This window comes from Ahaetulla prasina, chromosome 3 (assembly GCF_028640845.1).
Source record: "Ahaetulla prasina isolate Xishuangbanna chromosome 3, ASM2864084v1, whole genome shotgun sequence".
NCBI lineage: Eukaryota > Metazoa > Chordata > Lepidosauria > Squamata > Colubridae > Ahaetulla > Ahaetulla prasina.
In genome coordinates this window covers 162,977,375-163,004,950 of record NC_080541.1, presented here as the reverse complement: position 1 = coordinate 163,004,950, position 27,576 = coordinate 162,977,375, and the positions used below count along the sequence as shown (strand labels likewise).

Here is a 27,576-nt window from a genome sequence, read left to right as displayed (position 1 = left end):
CAAAATCTTCAACCAAAAACTGTCTACTATTGACCTCACCCCATTCCTAAGAGGACTATAAGGGGCGTGCATAAGAGCACAAAAGTGCCTACCGTTCCTGTCCTATACCAGAACAACTAGACACAAGAACAGTTTTTTCCCGAAGGCCATCACTCTGCTAAACAAATAATTCCCTCAACACTGTCAGACTATTTACTGAATCTGCACTACTATTAATCGTTTCATAGTTCCCATCACCAATCTCTTTCCACTTATGACTGTATGACTATAACTTGTTGCTGGCAATCCTTATGATTTATATTGATATATTGATCATCAATTGTGTTGTAAATGTTGTACCTTGATGAACGTATCTTTTCTTTTATGTACACTGAGAGCATATGCACCAAGACAAATTCCTTGTGTGTCCAATCACACTTGGCCAATAAAAAATTCTATTCTATTCTATTCTATTGTTCCCTTTATTATATCAAATTAATATAGCTAATACATATTCTTTACTTATATATATATATATATATTTTCTTCATGATATGTTTTTTTTACTTATGACAATGTTTGTGTATACTGTTGTGACAAAATGAAAAAAAAAAAGCAAATAAGATTATGGAAACGTACTAGCAGTGCTCTGCTATTATATCTAAATTCAAGCAATAAATATAGGGCAAATGATATGAGCTTAGGAAGTTTCATTCTCCTCATCGTTTATACTTGACATTTAACAAGTTAGTTCATCTTATTCATAACAACTTCTTTCGACTTCAGAGAATATTCTATTCAGACTTTAGTTTGATAATTGAGAAAAAAACATATCCTTGGGAACTTTCCTTCATAATGAGAAGACATAATGTAGTCTTTGCTTAACGCCTGACTCATGCAGCAACCATTCAAAGTTAGAAACATGAAAGAAAGAAAAAACATACTTTACATTTATGGCCATTGTAGCATCCCATGGTTAAGTGGGAAGTAAAATCGTAATTTGCAGTCATGTAATTCTTTGCTTAGCAACCATTCTGCTTCAGTTAACAACCGAAAGGGAAGTAAGGTCATAAGATCATCAGACATGTGATTTTCCATTTAGTAACTGTAGCACTTAGCAGCCAAACTTCCAGTCCCAATTATGGTCACTAAACTAGAGCTCCCTTTGGTATCATAATGATGCTGATTTCAAAATATGGATTCTAATGTTTATTAATTCAAACCAGATGGATCCTGTAATGTTTGAGTAAAATGTTGCTTGGCAGATATAGAAGTTTATTACCACTTATCAGTGAAGTCAGTGCAAATCACATATATTGGTTTGTTAGTATGGATACTACAAGCAACAAAACTTCAAAGTTTTATTGAAGCAAATGGAAGAGACGTAAGGGTTTCGTTGTCCTTCCTGGTTTCCTCACCTGATACAGATTCTGCAGATGTGAAAGTTTGGTAGAACAACATAAGCCTTTCCATAAAGCAAAGCATTCTTGAATAAAATTGCACTGAGAAATTCAAAATTGAATTATTTATTAGGGCCTTAAATGCTTAAGTAGCCTGAAAGATTATATATCACAGCCATCTATAGGAAAGGTAATTGGAAAGAAATATCTTCAAGCCTGCTCAGATCAGAAGGCATTAATTGGTAAATATACACTGTTGCTTGAAAATATTGACTGTTATCTAACTGATAAGTTTTACAGGTAATTTCTTTTAAATAAGTCATCCATTCAATACCCATTCCGGTGGGAGAAAAGCAACCAAGTCACTTTGCTAAGTCAATATTTGTAGAATGTTAATATTGATCTTTTCCCATTTGTTTTCCCTTTCCTGATTCAACCTTTACTAGTTTTCTTTCAACAGAAAATAATAGCTAGAGAAATAAAAAACATTAGTTGGAAACTGTTAAAATGCATTAAAAATGTGCACCTTGAGACCACTGTGTAAGGGAGAAAGAATGGTTATGACCACGTATTGTAGCTGCTGCTAGAAGACTGAACTGATTGTTCTCTGGAGTTACATTTTTGTTTCAAATAACAACTCTCTATTTGTTATTGAACTCTGAAGTCCTTTATATCTTGAACATTGCTAGGCAGTGACATTTGTTCTATATTAAAATTTTAAAGCATCCTCTCTGAGGATATTTTTTCTCTGTGTTTAGGTATTTGAACCCCTACACAATTTAGCCTGTAATTCTAGTATGTTCAAAGATGATATATTGTGTGTGAAAATATAGAGTTTTGAACCACTGATAATAGGTTCTATTTCAACAGCCTAATAAAGAAATAATGAGAACTAGCTTTCCAATCTCTTGCTGGTAAACTATCAGGCTGATAACTATAACAAATTTGTTTGGTTTGTTCAACTTAGGCTGTATTTCTATGTAATCAATAGACTCTCAGATGATATGTAAGGAGATAGAATTCATTTATTTATATAGCTTGAATGCTGCTCATTTCTATAGGCTAGACAACCAGTATAAACATACAAAGTTCTCCAAGGAACTCCTTACATATTGGATCATAAAAAATAAAAAACAAGCACCAACAAATACAAATACCACATACCAGCAAAATCACCTCTCAGTCTAAGAATATCTTACTTCTCTACGATACAGAACAGTTAGGAGTTTGATAATAAATCATATGTGACCTATGTATATTCTCAACCCAACCCAAAAACTATGTACTGACCTTTACATAAGAATGTGTAAAATAAGTTTCTCAATTTAGAGAAAACTTCAAGACTGAAGACTGAAATTTCTGTCGGGGAAGGATTCAAAACTGATAAGATACTTAAAGGGCTTTACCTACTCAATTTGGATGTTATTTTTATTTTTGTCTTAACCTGGAAACCACACAAGAAACAAGAGGGCTATACTTACAAGGGGCCCCAACAAACACCCTCATACCTAGGAAATGAATAACATCCACATTTGTGTTTTATTTTGCTTGTGCCTACTGTCAAATGTCTTTAATAAAGGCTTATGTTAGGGAGTAACAAAATAAATAAAAGTTGTCCTTCTATTGTTCTATCTTCTCAGTCACCCGTGCTATTGGAGCTTCAGTAAATCTCACATCAGTTATGAAAGGTATTCCAGGTGGTCATTTTATTGCACAATAAATATGTAGTTATTCTCTCACTCTTTTGCAAAAGATATAAATTTGTTTCCTTTAAGGAAGTCTTTCCTTTCCAATTTCTGGATGTATTATTTTGTTGATGGAAAAAACATGTTATCCTCCAACTAGCATACCTTGTACATTTCGAAGAAGTACTTTTTGGAATCTGGGTTTATGTTGAAGGCACTAGATGAGTTAGCTCCTGAGATTATCAGCAATGAGTGATATATTTCCCATTCTTCTTTCAGCATCATTTTGAAAGGTTTTTCCCATGTCATATCTACAATAATGCCTCAATGGCACACCATATCCCTTCAGACTGCAAAGGAAAAAAATCTACAAGTAGCAGGAAACCTATTCCATTGCAATTCCTTTCTGCTTGTGTCCGTTATTATACTGTTTAAAAATGCATGGATGTAGCCAACAACAGTTTAAATTGAATCAGATCTTTAAAATTGTTTTTAATTTTATTGATAAAATTGTTTTTATGTTGGCTGTAAACCGCCCTGAGTCCTTTGGGAGAAGGACGGTATAGAAATCAAATAAATCTAAATCTAATCTAATCTAAATCAACTTGGAAGCAGCTTTATCTTTTGTTATTTTTTTTAATAAATATTTCCAAGTCATTAATTTTAGGGAGGACTCCTTTGAATGGAAGGATTCCTTGTCAGGTCTTTAGAAAAAAATAGGATTCTGTTAAGAACTTTGTTTTAAAAAAACTGCATACATTTTTATATGTTGTAATATATTTCATTAAAACATTCAAATGACCACATGCAAAACTGTAGATGCCTTGATCCAACAAAAAAAAATCATGTCAATCTATTGTCTTTTGGAATTACCTGAGTTTGTACCATAAAGTATATACACTTAAATGGAAGCTAAGAGAGCTCCATATGCTGTCAAAATGGCTTTATTATAGTTCAATTATAAAGCTGTAAAATTATGTTTGCCTTCTGATTCTTTAATGAAACCATATATAGGTAATCTGCAGATATAATTAATTTTAAGACTTTTATTTCATCTTTAATATAAGATAAGGAATTAGGAAAAGCATCCAGAGAACAGACTCTCTGGCACATGGATGTCATATAGATGAATTCATTAATGTTGATAAGAAACTCTACAATGCGGAAAAGAAACTGAAATTAATGAACTGTTTCAGTAGGATTATAACAAATTAAATAGACTACAAAAGAGCAATAGTATATCAAGATTCTAAAGAATAAAGTTCAATCTGTTTATAATGCCCTAATAATTTATTTCCAACACTACATAATGTTCAACATTATCTTAAAATAGAGAAACAATTCTTAATAATATGTCATGAGAATATTTACATTTTGTGTTTATATACTGGTCTCAAAGTATTTCGGTAGTTGACTTTCTAGCCAGAGCCTTAAGTGAATGATATTGGAAGTGTGGTACTTTTTACAAATTCCCTGAATTTATTGTTACAGATAAGATATATCATAAAAGGCTATTCTTTTCCCAGTGTTGAGAATGAATTATTATATTCTCCAAAATGTCACAGATAATATTGGGGACATAGTTGTAACAGCCCTATTTTCATTATGAGCATCATAAACCCATCCTTTATTGCACCCTGTGGAAGACTCTAGTTACACTTTATATTCTGTACTCTTTTACTCAGCTATATCTTGGCTTCCATTGACTAAAAATCTAAAGGATGCTTTTTTTAAAAAAAAAAGAAAGAAAAATGATCATACAAATGTGGAATAATTGCCTCACCAGCACTTAACGAATGAGCAGCCGGTATTGGTTTTGAAGTGTTGATTTACAGCATATGTGTTAAACTCACAGCGTCACATTGCTGTCATGTGATGTTTCACGACTTTTTTCCTTTTGTGGAGCTGGATTGGGCGTGGCCTGCACATGACTCATCCAGCCTGTGGGCCGCCAGTTTGACACTTCTGATTCATAGTAGTTGCTGGAGACCAGATATGTAGTTTCCCCTCAGTGATTTTTGGAAGCCCTTGGAAGAGAATAGAATCCTAAATTACAGGGTAATGATTAATTGAAAACTTCTGAATTGAAGGGATTATGCATAGTAAATACTATTCTTTGATCATTCATAATTGTGTTCTCCTTTATATTTTAAGTTAAGTAATGACTATGATGGTTTTGGCATGTTTTTTTCCATTTTTCTTCTGTTCTCACTTTCCACTGATCCCAATATATTGCAATGTTCTGCTTCCATCCAAAGGCCCAGCTGAATTCAATAGAATCTCACAGAATAGAACTGCAGTCTTTGAGTAAGTTTGTGATGAAATAAGGTTTATTTTAAAAAATGAACATTACCTCAAATGTTTGAAATCAATATGCTGTCGGTTTCAGTAATGAAAATATTTTCATTGTCAACCATAAATATAGTCTTCAGAATCCTGGCATCACCATTGAATATATATTTTTACAAGTTCCATGATTAAATTTTCAAATTTGAGCACAGAAAAATGTTGAGAAAGGGTGGTTATATAAATTATATGTAGCATGTTGGTTGGTTCCAGATTAAAAAGACTGGAAAACAGTGGTTCTGTCCAGTGAATGGAGATTTTTTAAAAAATTCAATGTTTGGTCACCTTAATACTGAATACACTGACAATACACTGCTACTTCATTTATTTATTGTGTTTATTCAGTCTGACGAATGATAGCCTTATCTATTGCCTTCCTTCTACAAACAAGCTTAAAATTTCAGTAAGATATCAGATTTATATAACCTTCAAGAGCAAGAAGTATTGAAATGCTATATTTATCTCAAGGCTCATCTCATAGACCAACTTCAGATGTAACAGAACACTAGACAAGTAAATGTCAGTTCTGAAATTAAAACCATGCTAGTAATTTCAGAATCTGTCTTTCAAGTCAAGCTGAAGGCATTCTTAGTGATGCTTAGCGTAGCTGTATTTTAATTTATGGAAAAAATGAAATTATAATTAGAAAACAATTTTTAAACACAAAACTAAGTGTGCTTTAGACTGAAACCACTGTTGAAATACATGGTTATGTCCCACTGTAAAAAAATCCCATGCAGCATTTTATTCCATTAAACAGCCCATAACCAGGGTATAACATGGTCAAGGAATAAGAAGCTTGGTTATGAGTTCTCTTTTCCAACCTCACCAAAGATGATAGTTAGGATTGTGAGTGACAGTGAAAAAAGAACAGATGTGTACTCATTGCTATAAACCAGGGGTGAAATGCTCCCAGTTTGTACCAGCTCGGCCAATCCGGTAGCGATGGCGGCTGCTGGTTCGGAGGATCGGTAGCAAAAATCCCTGGCCCCGCCCCCCCTGCCTCTGCTGAGCCGCACCATCAGCAGAGGTTGTTTTTTTTTTTACTTTTAAAAGCAGTTTTTCTTCAGCCGAAAACATGCCTTTAAAAGTAAAAAAAAAACAACCTCTGATGATCGCGGGGCTGAGCAGAGATCATCAAAACCCTTTAGAAGTTTTTTTTTAAAAAGCCTCTTCAGCCGAAGGGGGGAAAAAAAGAAAAAAAAGAGGTTTTAAAAGCCTCCTCTGGCGATCCCAGAGGAGTTTCCTGATCCTCACAGGCTTTTAAACTCACTTTTTAACAGCCCCCACTTACAAGAGCCCTCACCCATGCCCAGCCAATTCCCCCTCTTCACCTACCTATAATTACTGCTCCTTTCGGGCTGGCACCGCCATGCTTTTCTTCAGCTACTGATTACAATTTGCTTTGACTTCCTGCTTTGCTGAATGAGGAACTCTGGAAGTTGAAGTCCACAAACTGAGTTACTAAGGTTGGAGATCCCTGATCTAAAAAAATAAATAAAAATAATAAAATATTTATTTATTATATAAAATGTATTTCTGAGATTTGGTGTGTTTCTGTAGTGTTTCACTCTAACTACACAAACTACACAAAATCTCACAAAGCTGTATGTGGCATTGTGTGTGTGTGTGTGTGTGAGTCAGTTGTGTTGTGTGTGTGTAAAGTGTGAAAGTGTGAGGTTCCTGCTTGTTGCAGGGGCCACTTTGGGTGAAGTTCAGCTGCTTTTACATTGTGTGTGAGTCAGTTGTATTGTAGTGTGTGTGTGTAAAGTGTGTGACAGTTGCTTTTTGGTACCTCTTACTGTTTTTTATATCTTATTATTTTTATTATTTATTGTTATTGGCCATGCCTACCCAGTTATCTGACCACCAGCCATGCCCACCAATTAAGCCACACCCACAGAACCGGTAGGGAAAATTTTTAGATTTCACGCGCTATAAACTTACAGCAAAAAAAAGAAAGTTGTTTCCAGTTTTCATCTATGTAAATCCATACGCAAGGGACAAAAATTCTGCTCTTAAGAGTTAAAGTTCCATCTTCCTATTTACCAAAAATCAAATCAACCACATCTATAAAATCGGGAAGACTTTGTGTATGGTATGATTGGAATGTATCATGATTTTGTAATGTATTGAGATTTTCAAGAATAAACCATCAAAATGTTTATTGCTAGTGTTGTATTGCAAACCCTTGGTGTAGTATGCAGATAAAAAAAATAAAAAGTGTATATGAAAAAATATCCATCAACAGAAACCTGACTCCTAATCTATAACCCTGACCTGTATTGGCTTAACATCATTTTGGCTTTTACACTTAAAGAACAAAGACCATGACAAGCAAAAACTTGGATTTTTCTCTTTAAAGTTTCCTACCTGACTTAATTATTAATGTTACCTTTTTATTTTTAGGTTTACATGTTAAACCCAAAGGACATATATCAGGAATTGAGAATTTATTTCACTCCCAGTATGCAGCCTCTTATTCATCCTCATGTTACTACTTAGTCTTTAGTTATGCTAAATCCTTGTTCCTGCGATGTTTACACCCAGCCAGTTTCCATTCATGCATGTTCTCCAAATCTTTTAAGTATCATATCTTTGTTAAATGTCAATAGCGGATTAGAAGTAGTAATTGTAACTATTCGGAATTCAATCCAATGTATTTGTTTTTGCACAATATGCCAGGGTAAGATGTAGTTAGCTAGTTTATGGCTCAAAGAAACCAGCTGGGCAACCCTAGGCCAATCATTGTCTATCAGCCCAACTCACTTCACAAAATAGGAGGAGGAAGGTATATTGGATACATTCACCACTTGAGTTTTTGTAATAATGATAAAGGTCATCTGTTGGCCATGCCTGCCAGCATGGGAGAGAATATCCTTGAGACAGTAGGAAGAAGAGAAGCTGCAGAAATTAGGCTATTTCTAAAACTCTATACAGGATCTTCTGCTTTGCTTAGGAAAATAACTTGCAAGATTGATTTTAGTCTTGCAAGATATTCCAGATGAAAAGCCCCCCTATCCACCCCCAGAAGTACTAGGATTATCTTTATTGTAAGGTTAATAGAATCTTGCAAGCCTGATAGTACATTTCTCCCTCACCATTACAAGGAAACTAGGAAAATCACTTCTGAGATGTTTGCCTCACCTTCATTCTTTCTATGGGTATTGCTTTTAAGTGGCAGGTTGCTGTGTAACAAAGCTGCCTTTGTCCACGATCTTACCTTGGACAAAGGCATCGACCTGGCACATCTTACAGGAATCTGGTTTGGTTCCCCTCTCAGAACATGTGCCCACTGGGTTTCAGGTGTTGCTGCAGCTGAGAGCCCAGGGGAGAGAGGAGAGGTCTGTCTGAATCTGGGCTCAAAGAAACAATTGGGATTGTTGTTGCTGCTGCTGTATCACCCTCCCTTCTGCCCACTGGTTACCCTGTCTGAACTGCTGGATTCCCTGGCAATAAAGTCCTATCACTGCTAGTTCTTGGAGATTTCAATTTGCCATCAGTAATGTTGAATCTGGGGCAGCTCAGGAGTTGGTGGCTTCCATGACCTGTTCCAAGTCATCGAAAGCCTGACACATACCAGAGGCTGCAAGTTAGATCTGGGTTTTGTCTCGGGGTGGTTGAGATGTGATCTGATCGTGGAGGATATTAACATTGATCCATTGGCATGGAAAAATCAATCTTGGTTATCTTTTGGCTCAGTGGTATCACTTTCCCTGCAGGAAGACATGGCCTGTTTGACTGGCCTGCACTAGGTGCATGATGGATCCTGGGGATTGCCAGAAAAAGTTTGGGGTCTCCCTTGTAGATATAGTGGGCGGTTTGGTTAGGGATATAGTTATCTTTAGACATCTTGGGCATCCTTGGACAATGTCAGAATAAGGCATGAAATTCTAATCCAATGACAGTTCAGATAAGGACCACCTAAGTACAGGTAGTCCTTGACTTAACAATAGTTCATTTAGTGGCTGTTCGAAGTTACAACAGCACTGAAAAAAGTGACTTGTCACCATTTTTCACACTTATGAGTACTGAAGCAAACCCATGGTCACGTGATTTACATTTGGATGTTTGGCAACTGACTCATATTTATGACAGGTGCAGCAGTGATGGGTTGCTACCGGTTCGCCCTGGATCGGGTGGGTGAGGCTCCACCCACCTGCCCACCTACCTGCCCGGACGCTTCTGCATTGCAAACCGGTTGCGAGGGGTTTTGAAACCCGCCCCTGAGCTGCAGTGTCCCAGGGTCATGTGATCATCTTTTGCGACCTAACAAGCAAAGTCAATGGGGAAACCAGATTCACTTAACAAGTGTTACTAATTTAACACCTGTAGTGATTCAGTTAAAAATGTCATAAAATGGAGCATAACTCATTTAACAAATTTATCAATTTTGGGCTCAGTTGTGGTCATTAAGTTGAGGATTAAATTGTACAGTATGTATCTCAGCCATGGGCTGAGAATGAAACCAAGACATATCCTGGGACCATACTGCAAGATTTCCAGGGCACATTTGTACACTAGTTAGGTACAAGTAGAGAACCCCCACCCCCAGTCAGTCTTAAATTGTCTTTAGCTGAACTCCTCTAATTTTCCTCTTATTTCTGCACCATCCAGCAGTCACAAGGTGTGTAGAAATTTGTAACCCATTGGGCTGGAAGAGGAAGGCAATCACTGGGCAGGCTGGCACTAAAGAGAGGAGGAGGAGGAGGAGGAGGATCTGCTTAGGCAGCGGCTGGATATTTTTCTGCAAAGCCAGACTGGGGCTTTATGAGCGTTTTAACCCAGTCGTGGGCAAAGGATCTGCGACTTTAAATTTAAGTGGGAGGAGATGTGGCTGCTTGGGGTAAAGCCAGCCCAGCGGCTGCTACGAAAGGTAGAGTCAGCCTTGCAGCCAAGCCAGCTCCTCTCCAAACCGCCCGCCAACCCCGGCCAATATGGTGAAGATCGTGACCGTCAAAACCACCGCCTACCTCGACCAAAAGCCGGGCACCAGCGGCCTCCGTAAGCGGGTCAAGGTTTTCCAAGGCAATGCCCACTACGCCGAGAACTTCATCCAGAGCATTATCTCCACCATCGAGCCGGGGGAAAGGCAGGCGGCCACGCTGGTGGTGGGGGGCGACGGGCGGTTTTACATGAAGGAGGCCATCCAGCTGATCCTCCGCATCGCCGCCGCCAACGGGGTAAGTCGGGCAGCCGTCTCGGTCTATCTTGTCGCCCTTCCTCGTCGCCGGGGCGCCCGCGAGTTTGCACCCCGGCGAGTGGGAACGTGGCGTTGTTGCGTGCTTGCCTGCACCCCTTCGGGCAGGCGACAGGAGCGTGACTCTTTCCGGTTGCCTCCGCCCAACTCCGTCCCGGTGAGCTTGGTACGGGACTGGGAGGGAAATGCCTTCCGGAGAAGTAGCCGGCGGCGCCTGAGGCGCTCTTAAAGGAGGCCCTGTTTTTTGGGGGGGGCGCCCGTAAGCCTCCGCCGCTTGCAATCCCCCTCATGCCTTTGAATGGCGTCTGCGAGCTTTGAGATTGACATGGGGGTTGGGGGGCGGATGGCAGTGCAAAAGTGCGCCCGTTTGGGGACAGATTCTACAGCCGAGAAACCTGCTTTGGTTCCTCCTTAAACAACGCACCAAAAGCTCGGATCCGCTTTTTTGTTGTTATTTTTTGGTTATCTGTCCGTCAGCAATTAAGTTGAAGGAAGTGCATTTAGTTTGCAATGGGCCTTCCTAGTTGGTGCTGCCTGGCTTTTGCAAATGTGTATTCGGAGCTGCAAATAACCCTTCGTGAGGGGAAATGACCTCTAGCAGAGAATGGAGGCAAGGCTGAAACTGAAACGTTAGGGCGATTTGGGATTGTGGCACTGGCGAAATAATTATTTTTACACACACGGGTTCCTTGCCGGTTTTGAGGCGGGGTGGGAACTGTGATGGCACTCAGGGCTGGCTAAGCTGTAAAAGGCTCCGCAATCTCTGACATTTAAGTTAACCTTTCAGACATTGGAGATACGGTTTCGGCCCTGAGGTACCAGCAACTCTTTAGCAGAGTCTGTCCAAAGGTTATCCTTGTTTTAAAATAAATAGGGTTTTCCTAACATGGGGAAATAGGCTTCATCGGAGTGCAGGAACGCTTTGGGTCACAGACTTGGTCTTTTGGATCTTTGCATGCAGGTGCAAAATTCATTGTAATAGTTTTGCAAGCACTGGAGGGTTCAAAAGCCTGTCCTTTAGATTTTGTCTGTGGTAGTTAAAAGAGCAAATCTGATGCTTTAAACAAGTGTGGATTAAATTCCTCTGAGTAAACATTTGTGTGAAGAGTTGACCTATATATTTTAAATATTTATTTATTTATAACCTGCCTTTATTATTTGTATAAATAATTATTTCCAGTCAGGAACTGCATTAAACAGTATTGGTTCAAAAAAAATACACCTGTTGGTATGATTTTTTTTCCAGATGGACTATTCAAAAGCATTGCTACTCCCTTAAACTGAACAGACTTTCTGTTCTCAACCTTTATATTATGTTTATTTTTTTATATTATAACTTGGTTGTAAGCTGCCTAGAGTTTTCTCTCGGTGAGATGGGCAGCATACAAATTTAAAATCTGATGCTTACTAAACCTCTTTGTTTTCAAATCCTGTCTCACTTAGGAACACACCCGTTTTTGGGGAGGTTTATTATAGTGAACTACAACATGTGTGCAAGGTACCAGCTTGAAAACAACAGAAAGATGAATAGAATAGAATAGAAATAGAATTGAATTTTTATTGGCCAAGTGTGATTGGACACACAAGGAATTTGTCTTGGTGTACATAAAAGATATGTTCATCAAGAATCATAAGGTACAACACTTAATGAGAGACATAGGGTACAAATAAGCAATCAGGAAACAATATCAATATAAATTGTAAGGATACAAACCACAAAGTTATAGTCATAAGTAGAAGGAGATGGGTGATGAGAACGATGAGAAGATTAATAGTAGTGCAGATTTAGTAAATAGTTTGACAGTGTTGAGGGAATTATTTGTTTAGCAGAGTGATGGCATTCGGGGAAAAACTTCTTGTGTCTAGTTGTTCTGGTGTCCAGTGCTTAAATTGATGGAGTTCTGGTGTAAATCAATCTTCTTACAGTCCTTTCCTCAATCATCTGTTAAGAGTTTCTCAGTTCTTTTTTTCAGATCTAGAAAGGAAACTCTTAGGATCTTATGCAATGGTAGCCAACTTTTTATATCTTTTACATTACAAATAAGAGGAGAAAGGTACGTTGGATATGTTTACTGCCTTGAGTTATTTGTTAAAATGAGAAAAGTGGGATATGAATAAATAAAATTTATAGCCAACATATCTTCCTCCTCCTCTGTTTTCCCCACAACAACCACCCTGTGAAGTAAGTTGAGCTAAGGAGCATAGTTCTTAGTAGATGGGACCTGGAGTATGCTTCTTCTGGTAGACCTGAAGTAATTGGGAAAAGGTAGTATCTCAAATAACCTGGCCCTATCATTTTCTGTTTTACTTGAGATAAGTTTGATTGGCTTGAGTTGGATTGATTGATTGATTGATTTATAAAAGTTATAGCCTGCCCATTTTATATCAAGGTAATTCTGGGCAGTTTACAATCTTAAAATATCGTCAGCATATTGAAGATGTCTAATCTCAATCTAATGGATGATGATTCCATTGACATCATATATATGAGGGAGTGGGCCAAGTCCTGGGCATCCCACATTGGGTGACCCAAGGACTCAGCTTCTCTTTTCCATTGATAGAGAATGGAACCACCCACTCAACAAGGAGAAAGCAACTGCAGAATAGTGCTTCCAATTCCCAATTATGCCTGTCTGTCAGCAGGTCAGTCTGTTGAAAATAAGATCCCATCTTCTCAGCATGAGCCCCTTTTGTTCATATATTGCTGGCGCACAATATGATGGTGCTTTAATTGGCAAGCATCAGAAGAGCTTGCAGATCCCCATGATGCCTAGTGAAAGTTCATTTTAAGTTCATTTTAAACTAATACAATTTCCCTAGTTGACTGCACTGATTGGAATATTTTTGAAGATACCTCTGCAGACCTGGATGAACTCACAGATACTGTAACATCATATGTCAGCTTCTGTGAAGACCTATGTGTACCGACAAGGAACTTGCGAATATACAGTAACAACAAACCTTGGTTCACACCTAAACTTAAGCAGCTACGTCATTCCAAAGAGGAAGCCTACAGAAAAGGTGATAAAATGCTGTACAATCAGGCCAGAAATGTATTAACAAGGGATATCAGAGCAGCAAAAAGAAGCTACTCTGAAAAGCTAAAGAATCAGTTTTCAGCAAATGAACCAGCAAACGTGGAAAACTCTTAAAAATATCACCGGCTATGGAAAACCTCCTTCCCAGGCTGAAGGTAATCAACATCTGGCAGATGACCTGAATGAGTTTTACTGCAGGTTTGAAAGGAAACTGCAGCCACCTATCTCCACTACCCCCATCTCAGACACACCAACAACAGCCAAGTCTCCTACAACTGACCCCATCCCATTGGGTTCACAACCCCTAGTGATCACAGAAAAGGAAGTGCAGGACCTATTTCACAGACAAAAGCCAGGAAAAAGCTCCAGGCCCAGACAAGATAACTCCTTCTTGCTTAAAAGTCTGTGCTGATCAATTGGCCCCCATCTTCACCCATATCTTCAATAAATCACTAGAGATGTGTTATGTTCCTTCTTGCTTCAAACGCTCTACCATCATCCCAGTGCCAAAGAAGCCCACCATCGAGGAACTGAATGACTACAGACCAGTTGCTTTAACATCTGTAGTCACGAAAACTTGTGAAAGGCTAGTGCTTTCCTACTTGAAAACCATCACGGATCCACTGTTAGACCCCTTGCAATTTGCATACTAAGCAAGTAGATCAACAGATGATGCTGTTAATATGGCTCTGCACTACATCCTACAACATCTTGAATCTCCAAAGACCTATTCAAGGGTCCTCTTTGTAGACTTTAGTTCAGCATTCAATACCATCATTCCAGACATTCTTCTAACTAAGCTAAACCAGCTACAAATACCTGAACAGACTTGTAAGTGGATCACAAGCTTCCTAACAAACAGGAAGCAGCAGGTGAAACTAAGCAAGATCACATCAGATACCTGTACAATTAGCACAGGAGCCTCCCAAGGCTGTGTGCTCTCCCCACTTCTCTCTGTATACCAATGACTGCATCTCCAATGATTCATCTGTTAAACTACTGAAGTTCGCAGATGACACAACAGTGATTGGTCTCATTCGAGACAATGATGAATCCGCATATAGACGAGAGGTCGAATGACTAGCCTTGTGGTGCAACCGAAACAATCTGGAACTGAACACACTCAAAACGGTAGAAATGGTGGTAGACTTTAGGAGAAACCCTTCCATACTTCTACCTCTCACAATACTAGACAACACAGTATCAACAGTAGAAACCTTCAAATTTCTAGGTTCTATCATATCACAAGATCTAAAATGGTCAGCTGACATCAAAAAAGGACAACAAAGAATGTTCTTTCTGCGCCAACTCAGAAAGCTCAAACTGCCCAAGGAGCTGCTGATCCAGTTCTACAGAGGAATTATTGAGTCTGTCATTTGCACCTCTATAACTGGTTTGGTTCTGCAACCCAACAAGAAAGACACAGACTTCAGAGGATAATTAGAACTGCGGAAAAAATAATTGCTACCAACCTGCCTTCCATAGAGGACCTGTATACTGCACGAATCAAGAAGAGGGCCGTGAAAATATTTACAGATCCCTCACATCCTGGACATAAATTGTTTCAACTCCTACCCTCAAAACGACGCTATAAAGCACTGCACAGCAGAACAAATAGACACAAGCACAGTTTTTTCCTGAAGGCCATCACACTGCTAAACAAATAATTCCCTCAACACTGTCTAATCTTCTCATAGTTCCCATCACCAATCTCTTTCCACTTATGACTGTGACTGTAACTTTGTTGCTGGTAATCCTTATGATTTATATTGATATTGATTGTTCCTGATTGCTTATTTGTACCCTATGATTATCATTAAGTGTTGTATCATTAAGTGTTAATTTTGTACCCTATGACCATCATTTGTGTTGTAAATGTACTTCGATGAAGGTAGCTTTTCTTTTATGTACACTGAGAGCATATGCACCAAGACAAATTCCTTGTGTGTCCAATCACACTTGGCCAATAAAATTCTATTCTGTTCTATTCTATTCTAGTTTAAAAATGAAATACATCTCTACTGTTTTATAGTTAATCTTTTCAAGGTTACAGAAGAAAATGTTCCCTTTCCTTTAAGATAAACTGTAAGCATTTTCCCCTAAAAAAGAGACCTTACAGAATAATAGCTGTTGAATAAGACTATTTCACTGAAAGTTAGCGAGATTCTTTAGAAGAGATGAATTGTACAATATTATCTTAGTTTTCAGAACATAGCTAAGAGTACAGACACTTCTTGCCTCCAGAAAGCATGCCAATGGACAATCCTCGCAATTACTATAGTTAAATAGAAAGGCTGGTTTGTTCTGAGTCTGGAAACATACTCAGAAGATTGTAATAAAAGGTGGACATTTCAGAGTGAATAGCGGTCCAAGAGTAGCAGACACTCTGCATGCCAAAAAGGAATTACTGAATACGAATCTAGGTCATGTTCAAGTCCCCAGCTGCTTCTTTTGTTGTAGGTTTTTTTTGTGTGGAGGGGGCCTGTTGGCTAGGAACATAGAAGGACTGACTCTTCAGTATCTGTAGGTAGGATTTTCTGTACTTTTCTGAAAATGCCACAGTAAAAAAAAAGTTTTCTCTTTTCTATATTCCAAATTTCTTTTTTATGGGACAGAGAGACCTGCTTCACATACCATGTTGAAAGCTAAGATCAGATTTCTCTGTCACATTTAAAATAATAAATTTATTTGTTCATTATTTTGTCTGCAATTGGTCTGCAGAATTCACCAAATTCTTATTGGAGATGAGCCTTCCAAGATCTCTGGATGAAGCCAACATATCTGACTGTTAATTTAAAATTTGAAAATAGTTAATTGAGGCACAGCATGCCTTGATTCTGCTAAGACTAGATTTGAGGGTTTTTTTTATCCCTAGTAGATAGACATAATATGTTTCTGCAGCAAAAAGTCTGGATACAAGTAGTTCTCAACTTATGGCCACAATTGTGAGCAGAATGTCAATTAGCAAAATAGTTGATAAGTAAGTTGCACCTGATTTACAATGTTTTTGCAAAGGTCATTAAGCAAATCACTGTAGTTAAGTGAATTGTGCTTCATCATTAAGCACATCTGGCTTCCCTCAGATTTTACTGTTGAAAGCTGGCTGTGGAGGTGGGAAAGGATGATCACATGACTCTAGGATACTGCAACCATTGTAAACACATATTGGTTGCTCAGGTTTTGATCACATTACCACAGGTGTAACTATCATAAGAGCCGTGGTGGTGCAGTGTTAGAATGCGGTACTGCAGGCTACTCCTGCTGACTGCCGGCTGATTGCAATTTGGCAGTTCAAACCTCACCAGGCTCAAGGTTGATTCAGCCTTCCGAGTCCGGTCCTTCATCTTTCCCAGGTTGGTAATATGAGGACCCAGATTGTTGGGGGCAATATGCTGACTCTGTAAACTACTTAGAGACGGCTGTAAAGCACCGTGAAACAGTATATAACTCTTAAGTGTTGTTGCTATAAGTGCAAGGACCAGTTGTAAATCACATTTTTCAGCACAGTTTTAACTTTGAAAGATTGCTAAACAAATAGTTTTAATCCAAGGTCTACTTGGATTCCTTCTACATAAAAAATAAATCTGGCTTCTATCTTTTCATAGCAAAAATCTGCTAATGCTGTGGAATTCTCTGAGAAATTACTTTTCATCTCTGTATTCCCTGGAACTAACCATCCACAAGAGCTTCATACCACTGTGTGTGGCATTTTTGGTATGAAAAAAAGAGAAAAGACTAAGAATCTTAGCAACCATGTATTTGTATAAATAAATAAAACCAAAAAGCCCCTAAATCAACAAGCAACAAATTCGGAGGAATCTTCTGGAACAAAAATCCATCTTGAAAAACTAAGTAATAAAGTAGGTTGGATTTACTCTGATCTGCACATCCCTGCCTGAGAATGAATCCCACCGAAATCAGTGGGAAATTTGAGATTCAATAGGCTCAGTTAGTGCCTTCTTTCTCTGTCTCCATAAGCAAGTTTATGTACATACGTTACTTTTGTTGAAAGTGCCAGCAAAGCTAAATGGCCACAGGAAGATAATGTGAGTGCTTTTAAAGGAATGCTTTTAAAGGAGGGATACTTCAATTATGTTGATGCACTGTAATGGGAAAAGGAACAGCAAGAAAATGCACTACCAAGACAATAGTCGTGTAAAAGAAACCTGGGTCTGGGATAGAATTGTAACCTGAGGAAACTTCTCAGGGAAGACCCTTCCTTGTTTGTACAGAGATAAAGAGAGAGAAAAGGAAAACACATTCAGACTTGCAAAATTCATGTCAGTCCTTCAAGGAAGATCAAACTGGAAAATCAAAATCATGCAGGCTAATATTACTTTTATTATAAAAATACAGTAATGGAATTTACTCTAAGATATTTTACAGGCTAAATAACTAGATCGGCAGGATTTCTGAACTGGGAAGCTATAAAATCCAGTCAACTACCTCCTTAAATACTAGGATTGAACTGGGACTTTGAGATAACAGGCCCTAATTCTTTTGTAAGTACTTCAGGGCTTTCTAATTTCTTAGCGTAGATTTTGACCAGTTGAGGCTACCATCTGAAACATCTTCTATCATTAGTTGCTTTGATCTTTACAGTCCATCAAGAATGTTCTTGCATTTGCTTAGCATCTTTCTTTGAGATGTTCTTGTAATTCATGTTTTAAATACTGATAATATCATTGCTGGAGTACAAAGGTTAAAACTAGCTATAGTAAGAGAGATCAGTGCATAACCTCCAGGAGAACACACAACCTGTTTAAAGCAAATGACAACATATAATTTGTGAGTAGAAAGTAGTTTTAACCTGTAAATGGAGTTGCTCTGCATTTTGATAGGAGGAACTATTATAATGTCTGCAACACGAGCTAATTGAAAAATAATTACTAATTAACAATTACTTCTATTTTGATCAGTCGGATAACACATTACTTTACACATTGTGCTAAGTTTTGTTTATTTAGTTGTACTTTGTGGATTAAGTCCCCTTTATTGGGCATCACCTTTATATTGAGCCATAAATCATAGTTTTCAAAATGCAATGGCTAGATAACTTACTAAGCTGAATTAGTACAAATCCTATCATGACCAGGGAACCTAGCTAATGGCTTACCATCAGAGATAGATGGTTATTAAATGAGGTACTATGAACTCTTGTTAGACGCATGCAATTTAGGATGCAAGCTTGAATATTCTTGATTTAGGATGGGATTAGTACAAATGTATATTACTCATCAGAGTTATATATATTTTGCTAAGCCAACTTCGTGATTTTTGGCAGTATCACAGATCAGTAGAGTAGAGTGGGCTAAATAAGTATTTGAAGAAAATATATAACTCTGTAAGTCCAATCATTCATTTCTGTAGTCTGGTTCATGAGTTAGTGAAGACAAACAAGGATACAACTGAGGTTTCTGCTCCAGATTTTTTTTCTTATTGAATTTTAAACATATTAGAGTTCCTTGGAAACCATTTTTTTAGCTGCCAAGCTTTATTTAGTTGGACAACATCAAGGATGTATACCAATTACAGATTTATATAAGATATCTTACTGAAAATAAATAAGAAGTATATGAATCCATAACAAGAATTTCCAATTCTCATTAACAATGAATTATTTAAAGTCATGGCTCAATGAACTGAATAAGAGAAATGTGTGTTACTAGACATTTATTTATTTATTTTATTTTATTTATCCTGCCTTTATTATTTTTATACATAACTTAAGGCAGCAAACATACTTAATACTCCTTCCTCCTCCTATTACCTTCTAAGATGAAATAAGCTGCCAATGGATTTACCTTCTCTCTTTTTATTGTTCTCTAGTATCCCGCTCAATCTCGCGTATTGCAGGTCATTTTTAAGATAAAAGTTTCTTTCTGACTGTTCTTATAAGGAACTCAGATTAGCATTTCTTTCATTTCAACTTCATTTCAACAAGAATGTGGTGAAATTGGACAAGGAGATGCTTTCCCAAGGTCATGTAGTGAATAACAGGATAGAATATTGCAAATTCTCCAATGACCCATATTGCCTTCAAATTGTTACAGAAAAAACTCATCACTGTAGTGAAAAAACAGTTTAAATCCCACTCAATGATCTTAAATGTGTATTATATAAATGTCATCAGTGCAGTCTGATATCTGGCTAATGTAACATAAATTAATAGTTACTAGAGACTGTAACTACAGGATATTAGTTAACTTTCAGTAATTAAGTTGCTGTAAATTATTCACCAATTTACAGTCCTTATTGGTCAAAACTCTCTGAATTTTGTGATTGCAGTGTATACCACAAGAGGGCAGCTTCTACCTGTGAATTTAACCTATACGTATACTTGAATTTTCAATGAATTTAAAAAAAACACACATTGTTTCTCTTCTGCATCCTCAATTATTTATTTTCCATGTTATATACTGTATATACCAGCCAGCTTCAAGAGAAAAGTTAACCAAGTGCATAATATCCAGAACAATGTACTTTGAATACTCTTAGTAATCAGATTATAAGTATCAAGAAGAGAAAAGATGATATAATCCATATATAAAAAGTATAAACCTGTACCAGTAGCAAAAAAAAAGGAGCTAGGTTTTATTTTGCAACATAAGGATTTATTTGCAACATAAAGGTTATCAGGTATATTAAGTTAGGAGTTTTTATACGTTTGTTCTCTTTTTCTTCAAAGGATCAAATAATCTTTTAACAATCCAGTCTGTTACACACTAGTTGTGGGCTTGGACAGCCGTGATGGCAGGAAATAACTTCATGGAAGGTTTTGCAAATGATCACATTTGCAACAGAATAGGGTGTGCAATGTTTGCCAAACTGAAGGCAGCAGTCAACATTTAGTAGACATGGGGCGGAGTAAAAAATACTCTACAAAAAAACTAACCAGAAGGTAATAATTTAATTTTTAGATCAGTTAAAATTATAAGTTATTTTTATTATGATGACAGTCTGTATTTAATAATTTCCCCCTTCTGTTACATTAAAATTAATGAATACAGCATCATTATTTAAAACAGATTTGGGAGCCAAATTTGAATCTCTGGAGAGAGACAAGCTGTCTAGGAAAGTAAATACCAAGAACTTAGATTTATCTTAATTCCTCATGAAAAATGCTCAGATAATTTTCAAGTATTTACAAAGAATAAAATAAATGTGTGCACTCAAATTAAGAAATTTTATAAAAAGTGTTTTTACTTAACATGAACTCAAAACAAACTGGTTGAAATCTAAATATCAAGCTGTGCTTTATGTGTGTGAAGGAAGAAATTAAGAAAAAAATGTTGACATTGCTAGATACTGTAATTCTTTTGATTGCCTCATTAATATTATGGGTGGTGGTGGTGATATTATATATCCTTTTGGCCCTGTAGAACCCTCTGGTTATTAGAATGACAGGTGGATAAAGAAACTGTAAGTAACTGAGAAGTCCTGACTTCCATTTTAAGAGTGACCTTTAAAGTCTCCACACTTGACTTACACTCCACTCCACTCAAGACCTACCTTTATGATATTCATGTCTCAATGAAGACTATGTGAAAATGGGAGCCACAACTGAAATCAGGCTGTCATTTATAAACCTTGTCTACCTAAATCAATTTAGCTTTACCTTAGTTGGACTTCACAATTGGAGACAATTCATCAATACTTCTGACTGAAGAGCAGAGCTCTAAGACTCTTGTATATTCTTCTCTGATCAAAAGAAGAGTACCAGGCAGAACTTACAGCTGTCAAAACCTGTTATGATGCTGTAGGAGACCCAAAATTGTGACACCACAGCAAATAAAAAGGCTTTCAACTTTTCCAGGACATCCGTTTTCCTGAGGGATCTCTGGGTGAAATTGTATGTATTTTCTCTGACAGTGATCTTTCAGAGCAAGTGCAAGAAAGCTCTTCAGTTACAGAAACCACATTTGGCTGAAGGTTCAAGGAGCTATTTTAGGATATAGAACGACTTCACTGAACCTCTATTTCATGTTATCGGTATCCAAGCTGATCTTAAATCTTCGTCGTTAATATAATTCCTTATTTTTAATGCATTTACATCAAAAAGGATCATGGAAGACAACCCACTACCAATATTGACTTTGCCAACAGCACCTTACAATGATCAGAAACCAGGAACTAGTGGTTTACGGAAGAAGACATTCATTTTTCAGACCAAGCTCAACTACCTGCACAATTTTATTCAGAGTATATTCTTTTCCATAGACCTAAGAGATCGACAAGGATCTACCGTGGTGGTTGGAGGAGATGGGAGATATTTTAATAAGATTGCAATAAAACTGATAGCTCAGATGGCTGCTGCCAACGGGGTTGGTATATCATAAATATTATATCACTAATGCTTAATATAGGATTGGCTCATTTAGGGGCATGTCTATTATTTTTTGTAAATGTGCCAATATATATTTTTACTAGGATGATTAGGAGGAGATGGACAGAAATGCTTAAATTAGTACTGCAAACGATCCTTATTCCATGGTTTGCTTTGAAAAGTAGATGGAAATAATTGCAGATAAAAATATTTTGTTTCTTTGTTATCTACTGTGAATGACTGATTACTATGTGAATTTAATAATAGGTTCAGTGTTTGTGCTTAAATTAGGAAGTATATGACTGCGTGTGCATTTTCCCTGCTATAGTTAAAATAGCCGAAATTCTTACTGTGGATCTGAGCTGCACAGATAACACGACAAAGCATGTGTTAAATTTCTCAGTGTACTGTATATAAATAATTTTGTCAGAAAAATATTAGTGTGCTTGAAAACCATAATATTGAGTACATTATCCTGTAAGCTTCAGGTGTGACAAAATTCCATTAGAGTTTTGCCTAAATGTAAGGTAAGAACTTTTATCTTTAGTGTCCCTGAGAAGTTTTTAAAAATAATGTTAGAAATTGCACTTGAGCCTCTTGAATGGCAATTTTCTGCCAAGTGACTATTATTAATTTGGAAGGAAAATCAGTCATACTTTGGAAATGAAATTATTTTATGTGAAGGTTTGCTTGGTTCTGCTTAAATTAGTTAAACAGCAAATTTGGGTGGAAGCCATCTATAGTTTGAATGGCTCATAAAAGACAATGGCCAAGTCCAAATATATAAAACAATTTGACTGTAATTAAGTCATTTAAAGCTTTTAAAGTTCTTATAGTATCAAGTTAAACCAGAAGTTTTCTGTAATTCATTTTCAGCATGCCAAACTACTGTAATGTTGTATCTAAAAGGTTTCTTTCAAGTGGGGAAATTTAAAAAATCCAAAGGTTACATCATCCTTCATAATCGGGTGCCCTTTATGTAGATTGCCATACTCTATCATGTAGAATGATGTCCTCTTTGTGCTTCACCAAAGCTTAATTCTGATATATTTTGAGCATTTTTAAAAAGATCTTTTTACCTTGGCTTTCCCTATGTAATATTAGTTTTTTTAAATGCAGATACTTTTTATATTCTACAGTATGATTAGTGTAAACTTTTAGGATTGTCTTCAGCATGAAGTGGCACTTCAGATAACAAAAACAAATTCCATCTATATTAGTCACAGATTTCCACAGAGGTCTTCCTAAACCCTCAGAGAAAGAGTTTTTACTTTCTGTCAACTCATTTCTTACCTTCCTGAATCAGAAAAAGGGTCTCATATTTTATAGTACTTTAAATCAGAGTGCCCCAAAACTCAGCATAAAATATAGAGCCCTCCTTTTCTCTGCCAAAAAGACAGAAGAGAGAAGAAAAAGGATTTGGTGATGAAAGCCATTAAAGCAGCAACCACTGGATAGCTTTTAAGCCAGTTCAAACATGTGGCTCGCAAATATATTATCACTTTAGAAATATTAGAGCACTGTCTCATTAAACAAACTATCTAATTCAGCATCCCATTTTTCAAAGTAGATTATTGAAACTTTACAGAGCATATATTGTTTAGGAAATGAAGATAGTAGCCATTTTTGGATGATGCTCTTGATAGCAGATATTCTTTTTTATATTGCAGTAATTGATTACCTAGCCATTATTATGAGTATTCAATAGCCATATTGTCCATAAATTGATGAACGTATCTTTTCTTTTATGTACACTGAGAGCATATGCACCAAGACAAATTCCTTGTGTGTCCAATCACACTTGGCCAATAAAAAATTCTATTCTAAAAAAAAAAATCTAGTAAAAGTGGATCTAGATATTTTTCAGTTTGTTGTTGTTAGTTGCGAAGTCGTGTCCGACCCATCGCGACCCCATGGACAACGTTTCTCCAGGCCTTCCTATCCTCTACCATCCTCTGGAGTCCATTTAAGCTCAGGCCTACTGCTTCAGTGATTCCATCCAGCCACCTCATTCTCTGTCGTCCCCTTCTTCTTTTGCCCTCAATCTTTCCCAGCATTAGGCTCTTCTCCAGTGAGTCCTTCCTTCTCATTGGGTGGCCAAAGTATTTGAGTTTCATCTTCAGGATATGGCCTTCTAAAGAACAGTCAGGGTTGATCTCCTCTAGGACTGACTGGTTTGTTCGCCTTGCAGTCCAAGGGACTCTCAGGAGTCTTCTCCAGCACCAGAGTTCAAAGGCCTCAATTCTTTGGTGCTCAGCCTTTCTTATGGTCCAACTTTTATAGCCATACATTGCAACTGGGAAAACCATAGCCTTGACTATACACACTTTTGTTGGCAGGGTGATGTCTCTGCTTTTTAGTACGCTGTCTAGATTTGCCATAGCTTTCCTCCCCAGGAGCAAGCATCTTTTAATTTCTTGGCTGCAGTCCCCATCTGCTGTGATCTTGGAGCCCAGGAAAATAAAATCTGTTACTACCTCCATTTCTTCCCCTTCTATCTGCCAGGAATTGAGAGGGCCGGATGCCATGATCTTAGTTTTCTTAATGTTGAGTTTCAAGCTAACTTTTGCACTCTCCTCCTTCACCCTCATCAAGAGGCTTTTTAGTTCCTCTTCACTTTCTGCCATTAGAGTAGTATCATCTGCATATCTCAGATTGTTGATATTTCTCCTGGCAATCTTAATTCTAACTTTTGATTCACCCAGCTCCTTCTTTCTCATGATGTCCACTGCATATAAGTTAAATAGCCAGGGCGATAGTATACAGCCTTGCCAGACTCCTTTCCTAATTTTGAACCAGTCAGTGGTTCCATGTCCAGTTCTCAGTGTTGCTTCTTTTTCAGTTAGTTTCTAGTATTATGGCCATTCAAGACATATTTAAAGGTTTCAAAACAAATAGCAGAAAAAATATATTTCATGTCTGAGTTTTCAGCATCATAGAGGAGTGATTGTTAACATCTGGAGTGAATTTGGACAGATGAGAGTGCTTTATAAGTGAGTTCTTCCATCCTTACAATATGGAAACCCAGATTGTGAATGTCCTCCTTCCTGTTAGATATGACTGTCATAGTAATGAAACAGATTTCTAATGGCAGTATAATTGGTTCTTCTGATCACAAGGCTGCTAATTCAGGGAGAGGTAAATTACTATAACTTTTTGTGGCCGTCTAGGCTACCGATCCAATGCAAAAATCATGGAAAGAATAACAATGAGGCTGAATGCTAAATAATGAATGGACACACCTATATTTCAGATGTTTTGAAATGACAGCCTAAAGCTGTTCAACAGGGAAGACTTTTAGTCTTGCACCTTATTCAGTAAATGACCAGTTGGAAGTTCTGCTTTAGGAGGATCCACATACAGCCAACTGCTCTGCATCATTTCATTCTTCCTACTACATAAAGCTCATGTGGAGTTGGCAGTCTAGGAATACTGTAAATAAATATAAAATGGTTTAGGATGATATTTGAAGATGAAGAGCCCAAGGCACCATACATGGAGATCCCTGATAATCAGTTAAGTAATTATATGCCTTTATTAATTTCTGACTTTAATTAAAATAAAATTTAAGGTGACAGAATTCCCTTAGTTTGCATGCCGACACAGGGGAATCTATAATTAAAGTTACAATTATAGCGAGGTCCAGGGGCTGCTGAAGCCATATTTAGAATGTTGATCTATAGTTCCGGTTCCTTCCTGTGTAATAGATCTTCTGAAGAAGAAAGCATTTAAGGCAGCTAACTCAATTGGGAATCTAATCTCTACTGTTTAGGATTCCAATAAACAGTGCTTCTGCTGAAAGGGAAAATGAGATACGTACCATGTTAAGTAATTTGCCAAAAATTCAGACAGTACCACATAATTTTAGATGGGAAAAAAATCAATCTCATTTAATCAGTAGATCTGTTTTGAACTGAATCTCAAATATTATTTGCCTTTATAGAAGATATAGCAAATAAACATTTCAGCTTTGCCTGAACATTATTTCTTATCCTGCAAAAATTTCTCAGGTGAACATAAAATGTTTTCATCTGGGTAGTGTGGATTTTTTAAATTTGCAATTCAAATAAAAAATCCATGAGGATCACAGAGCATTGTAAATATTGTACATTTGTAAACGTATTACATTTAAAATCGTACGCATGTCTTCAGTGGGTAGCTGGAGAAAATGAAGATTGAAATGTGCATGTCTGAAGTGTAAATTGTAAGTGACACCAATTTCCACCTTCACCATCCAACTTGATCCTAAATGAGAAAGTCATAACATATAGAGTCATGGCAGGCTATCAGTATACCCTATCTCTTACAGAAGCCTCCTGAATACAGCTAGTTGAGTCGAAGTTCACATGCCTCACACGCCACAGGGCCGGGAAAGTGTCATGATTCTCTTTTTACTCTAATTGGAAAGCACCAGAAACACTAAAATAACTATGTGCGTGCATTGGATGGGTGGAAGAAGAAACCTGCAAATATAAAAACATCTAAATGTTAAATCTCACCAGAGATTTAAAAAAAATGCTTCAAAGGGTGAATTTTAATTTTTTTTAATTAATTTCGTTGCAGTGATTAGAATGTATCTATTCCATTTGGGAGGAATCTCTGATCACTTGGAATGCTGTAGATTGAGTCTCAGACCCATGTGCCATTTTTAGCAAGTGAATAGAATTCGAGAATGGGATTAAAAGCATGCCAGCAGCATACATGTTCCAAATGGGGACCCATCCCAAGTGCCTGTTCCTACTGGTTAGCTTGAAACATAGCTGCCATATTTCTGAGGTCCCATACCCACATTCGTGTGTTTACAGACACGTGAAAGTAAATTAGCATCTTAGTTTATTTTATAAATGAGATGTTGCTGCTTGCTGTAGGCGCTCACAGACAAACCAGACAGGAAACATGATCAGATAAGCTAATTCTACTTTATTGTAAAGCTACATTAATAGATCTTAAAACTCTGAAAGTACAAATCTCCCAGTGACAGTTTTAATAGGCTGATCTATTAGGGCAGGTCTTCCCTAGATTTCTTTTTCTGACTATTAACCAAGGGGGGCCTCCCCCTTCTTTTGAGGGATCATTTCCTAGGCAGCAACTCTTTGCCTCATCCATCCCTCAAGGTCATTTGCACGTACCGTTATATAACAAAACTAAAGAGTAACATATTTAGCTTTGGGGAAGAGGTTGGAGAATAATTTCAGTCAGTTTAATATTCTATATTGTAAGCTTGTTTATCAGATGCAGTATAGCTTAGGAGTATGCATATTTGGTGTGAAGAAGACAAAAAGAAATATGGTTTAATAGCTTAAAGTACCTATAAGTGAAGCATTTATTGAAAACCTTGACCGGAGAATATTTTGATCATCAAATTTATTTGAATAACATTCTCTTGGTTTAGATTACTAGAACATGAAGGTGCTGTTAAATATCCAGAGATTTTTTTGAGCATATAGTTTTAGAAATTGATTAAAAAATAAGCTAAAGAATAATACAGATTTGGAAACTGATGAGAGATTATGCCGGTGCTGTGAGTCCCTGGGTTAAGAGTTCCTTCTTTTAAGGACAACCCATAGTTAAGAATGGAGCCTATTGTAGCAGAATTTGAGTT

General features: G+C 37.1%; 1 protein-coding gene and 1 long non-coding RNA gene across 3 annotated transcripts in view; one reads left to right on the top strand and one right to left on the bottom strand.

The window, feature by feature from the left end:
• Positions 1-2,386: 2,386 nt before the first annotated feature.
• Positions 2,387-10,593, bottom strand: LOC131196134 (uncharacterized). The gene is made up of 3 exons (XR_009154637.1): positions 10,384-10,593; positions 6,749-6,895; positions 2,387-5,091 (listed from the first exon to the last, which is right to left on the bottom strand). It is a non-coding gene; the product is annotated as an uncharacterized LOC131196134 (long non-coding RNA).
• The window catches only part of PGM1 (phosphoglucomutase 1), a 30,558-nt gene continuing 13,255 nt past the window's right edge, over positions 10,274-27,576 (top strand). The window contains exon 1 of one of the 2 annotated variants that reach the window (XM_058178572.1): positions 10,274-10,593. In XM_058178572.1, coding sequence (XP_058034555.1) covers positions 10,348-10,593 — 246 coding nt within the window. In that variant the 5' untranslated portion in view covers positions 10,274-10,347. Of the gene's footprint in view, positions 10,594-21,699; positions 21,973-27,576 lie in introns of those variants that run through there. The other variant, XM_058178573.1, reaches the window with a different exon arrangement.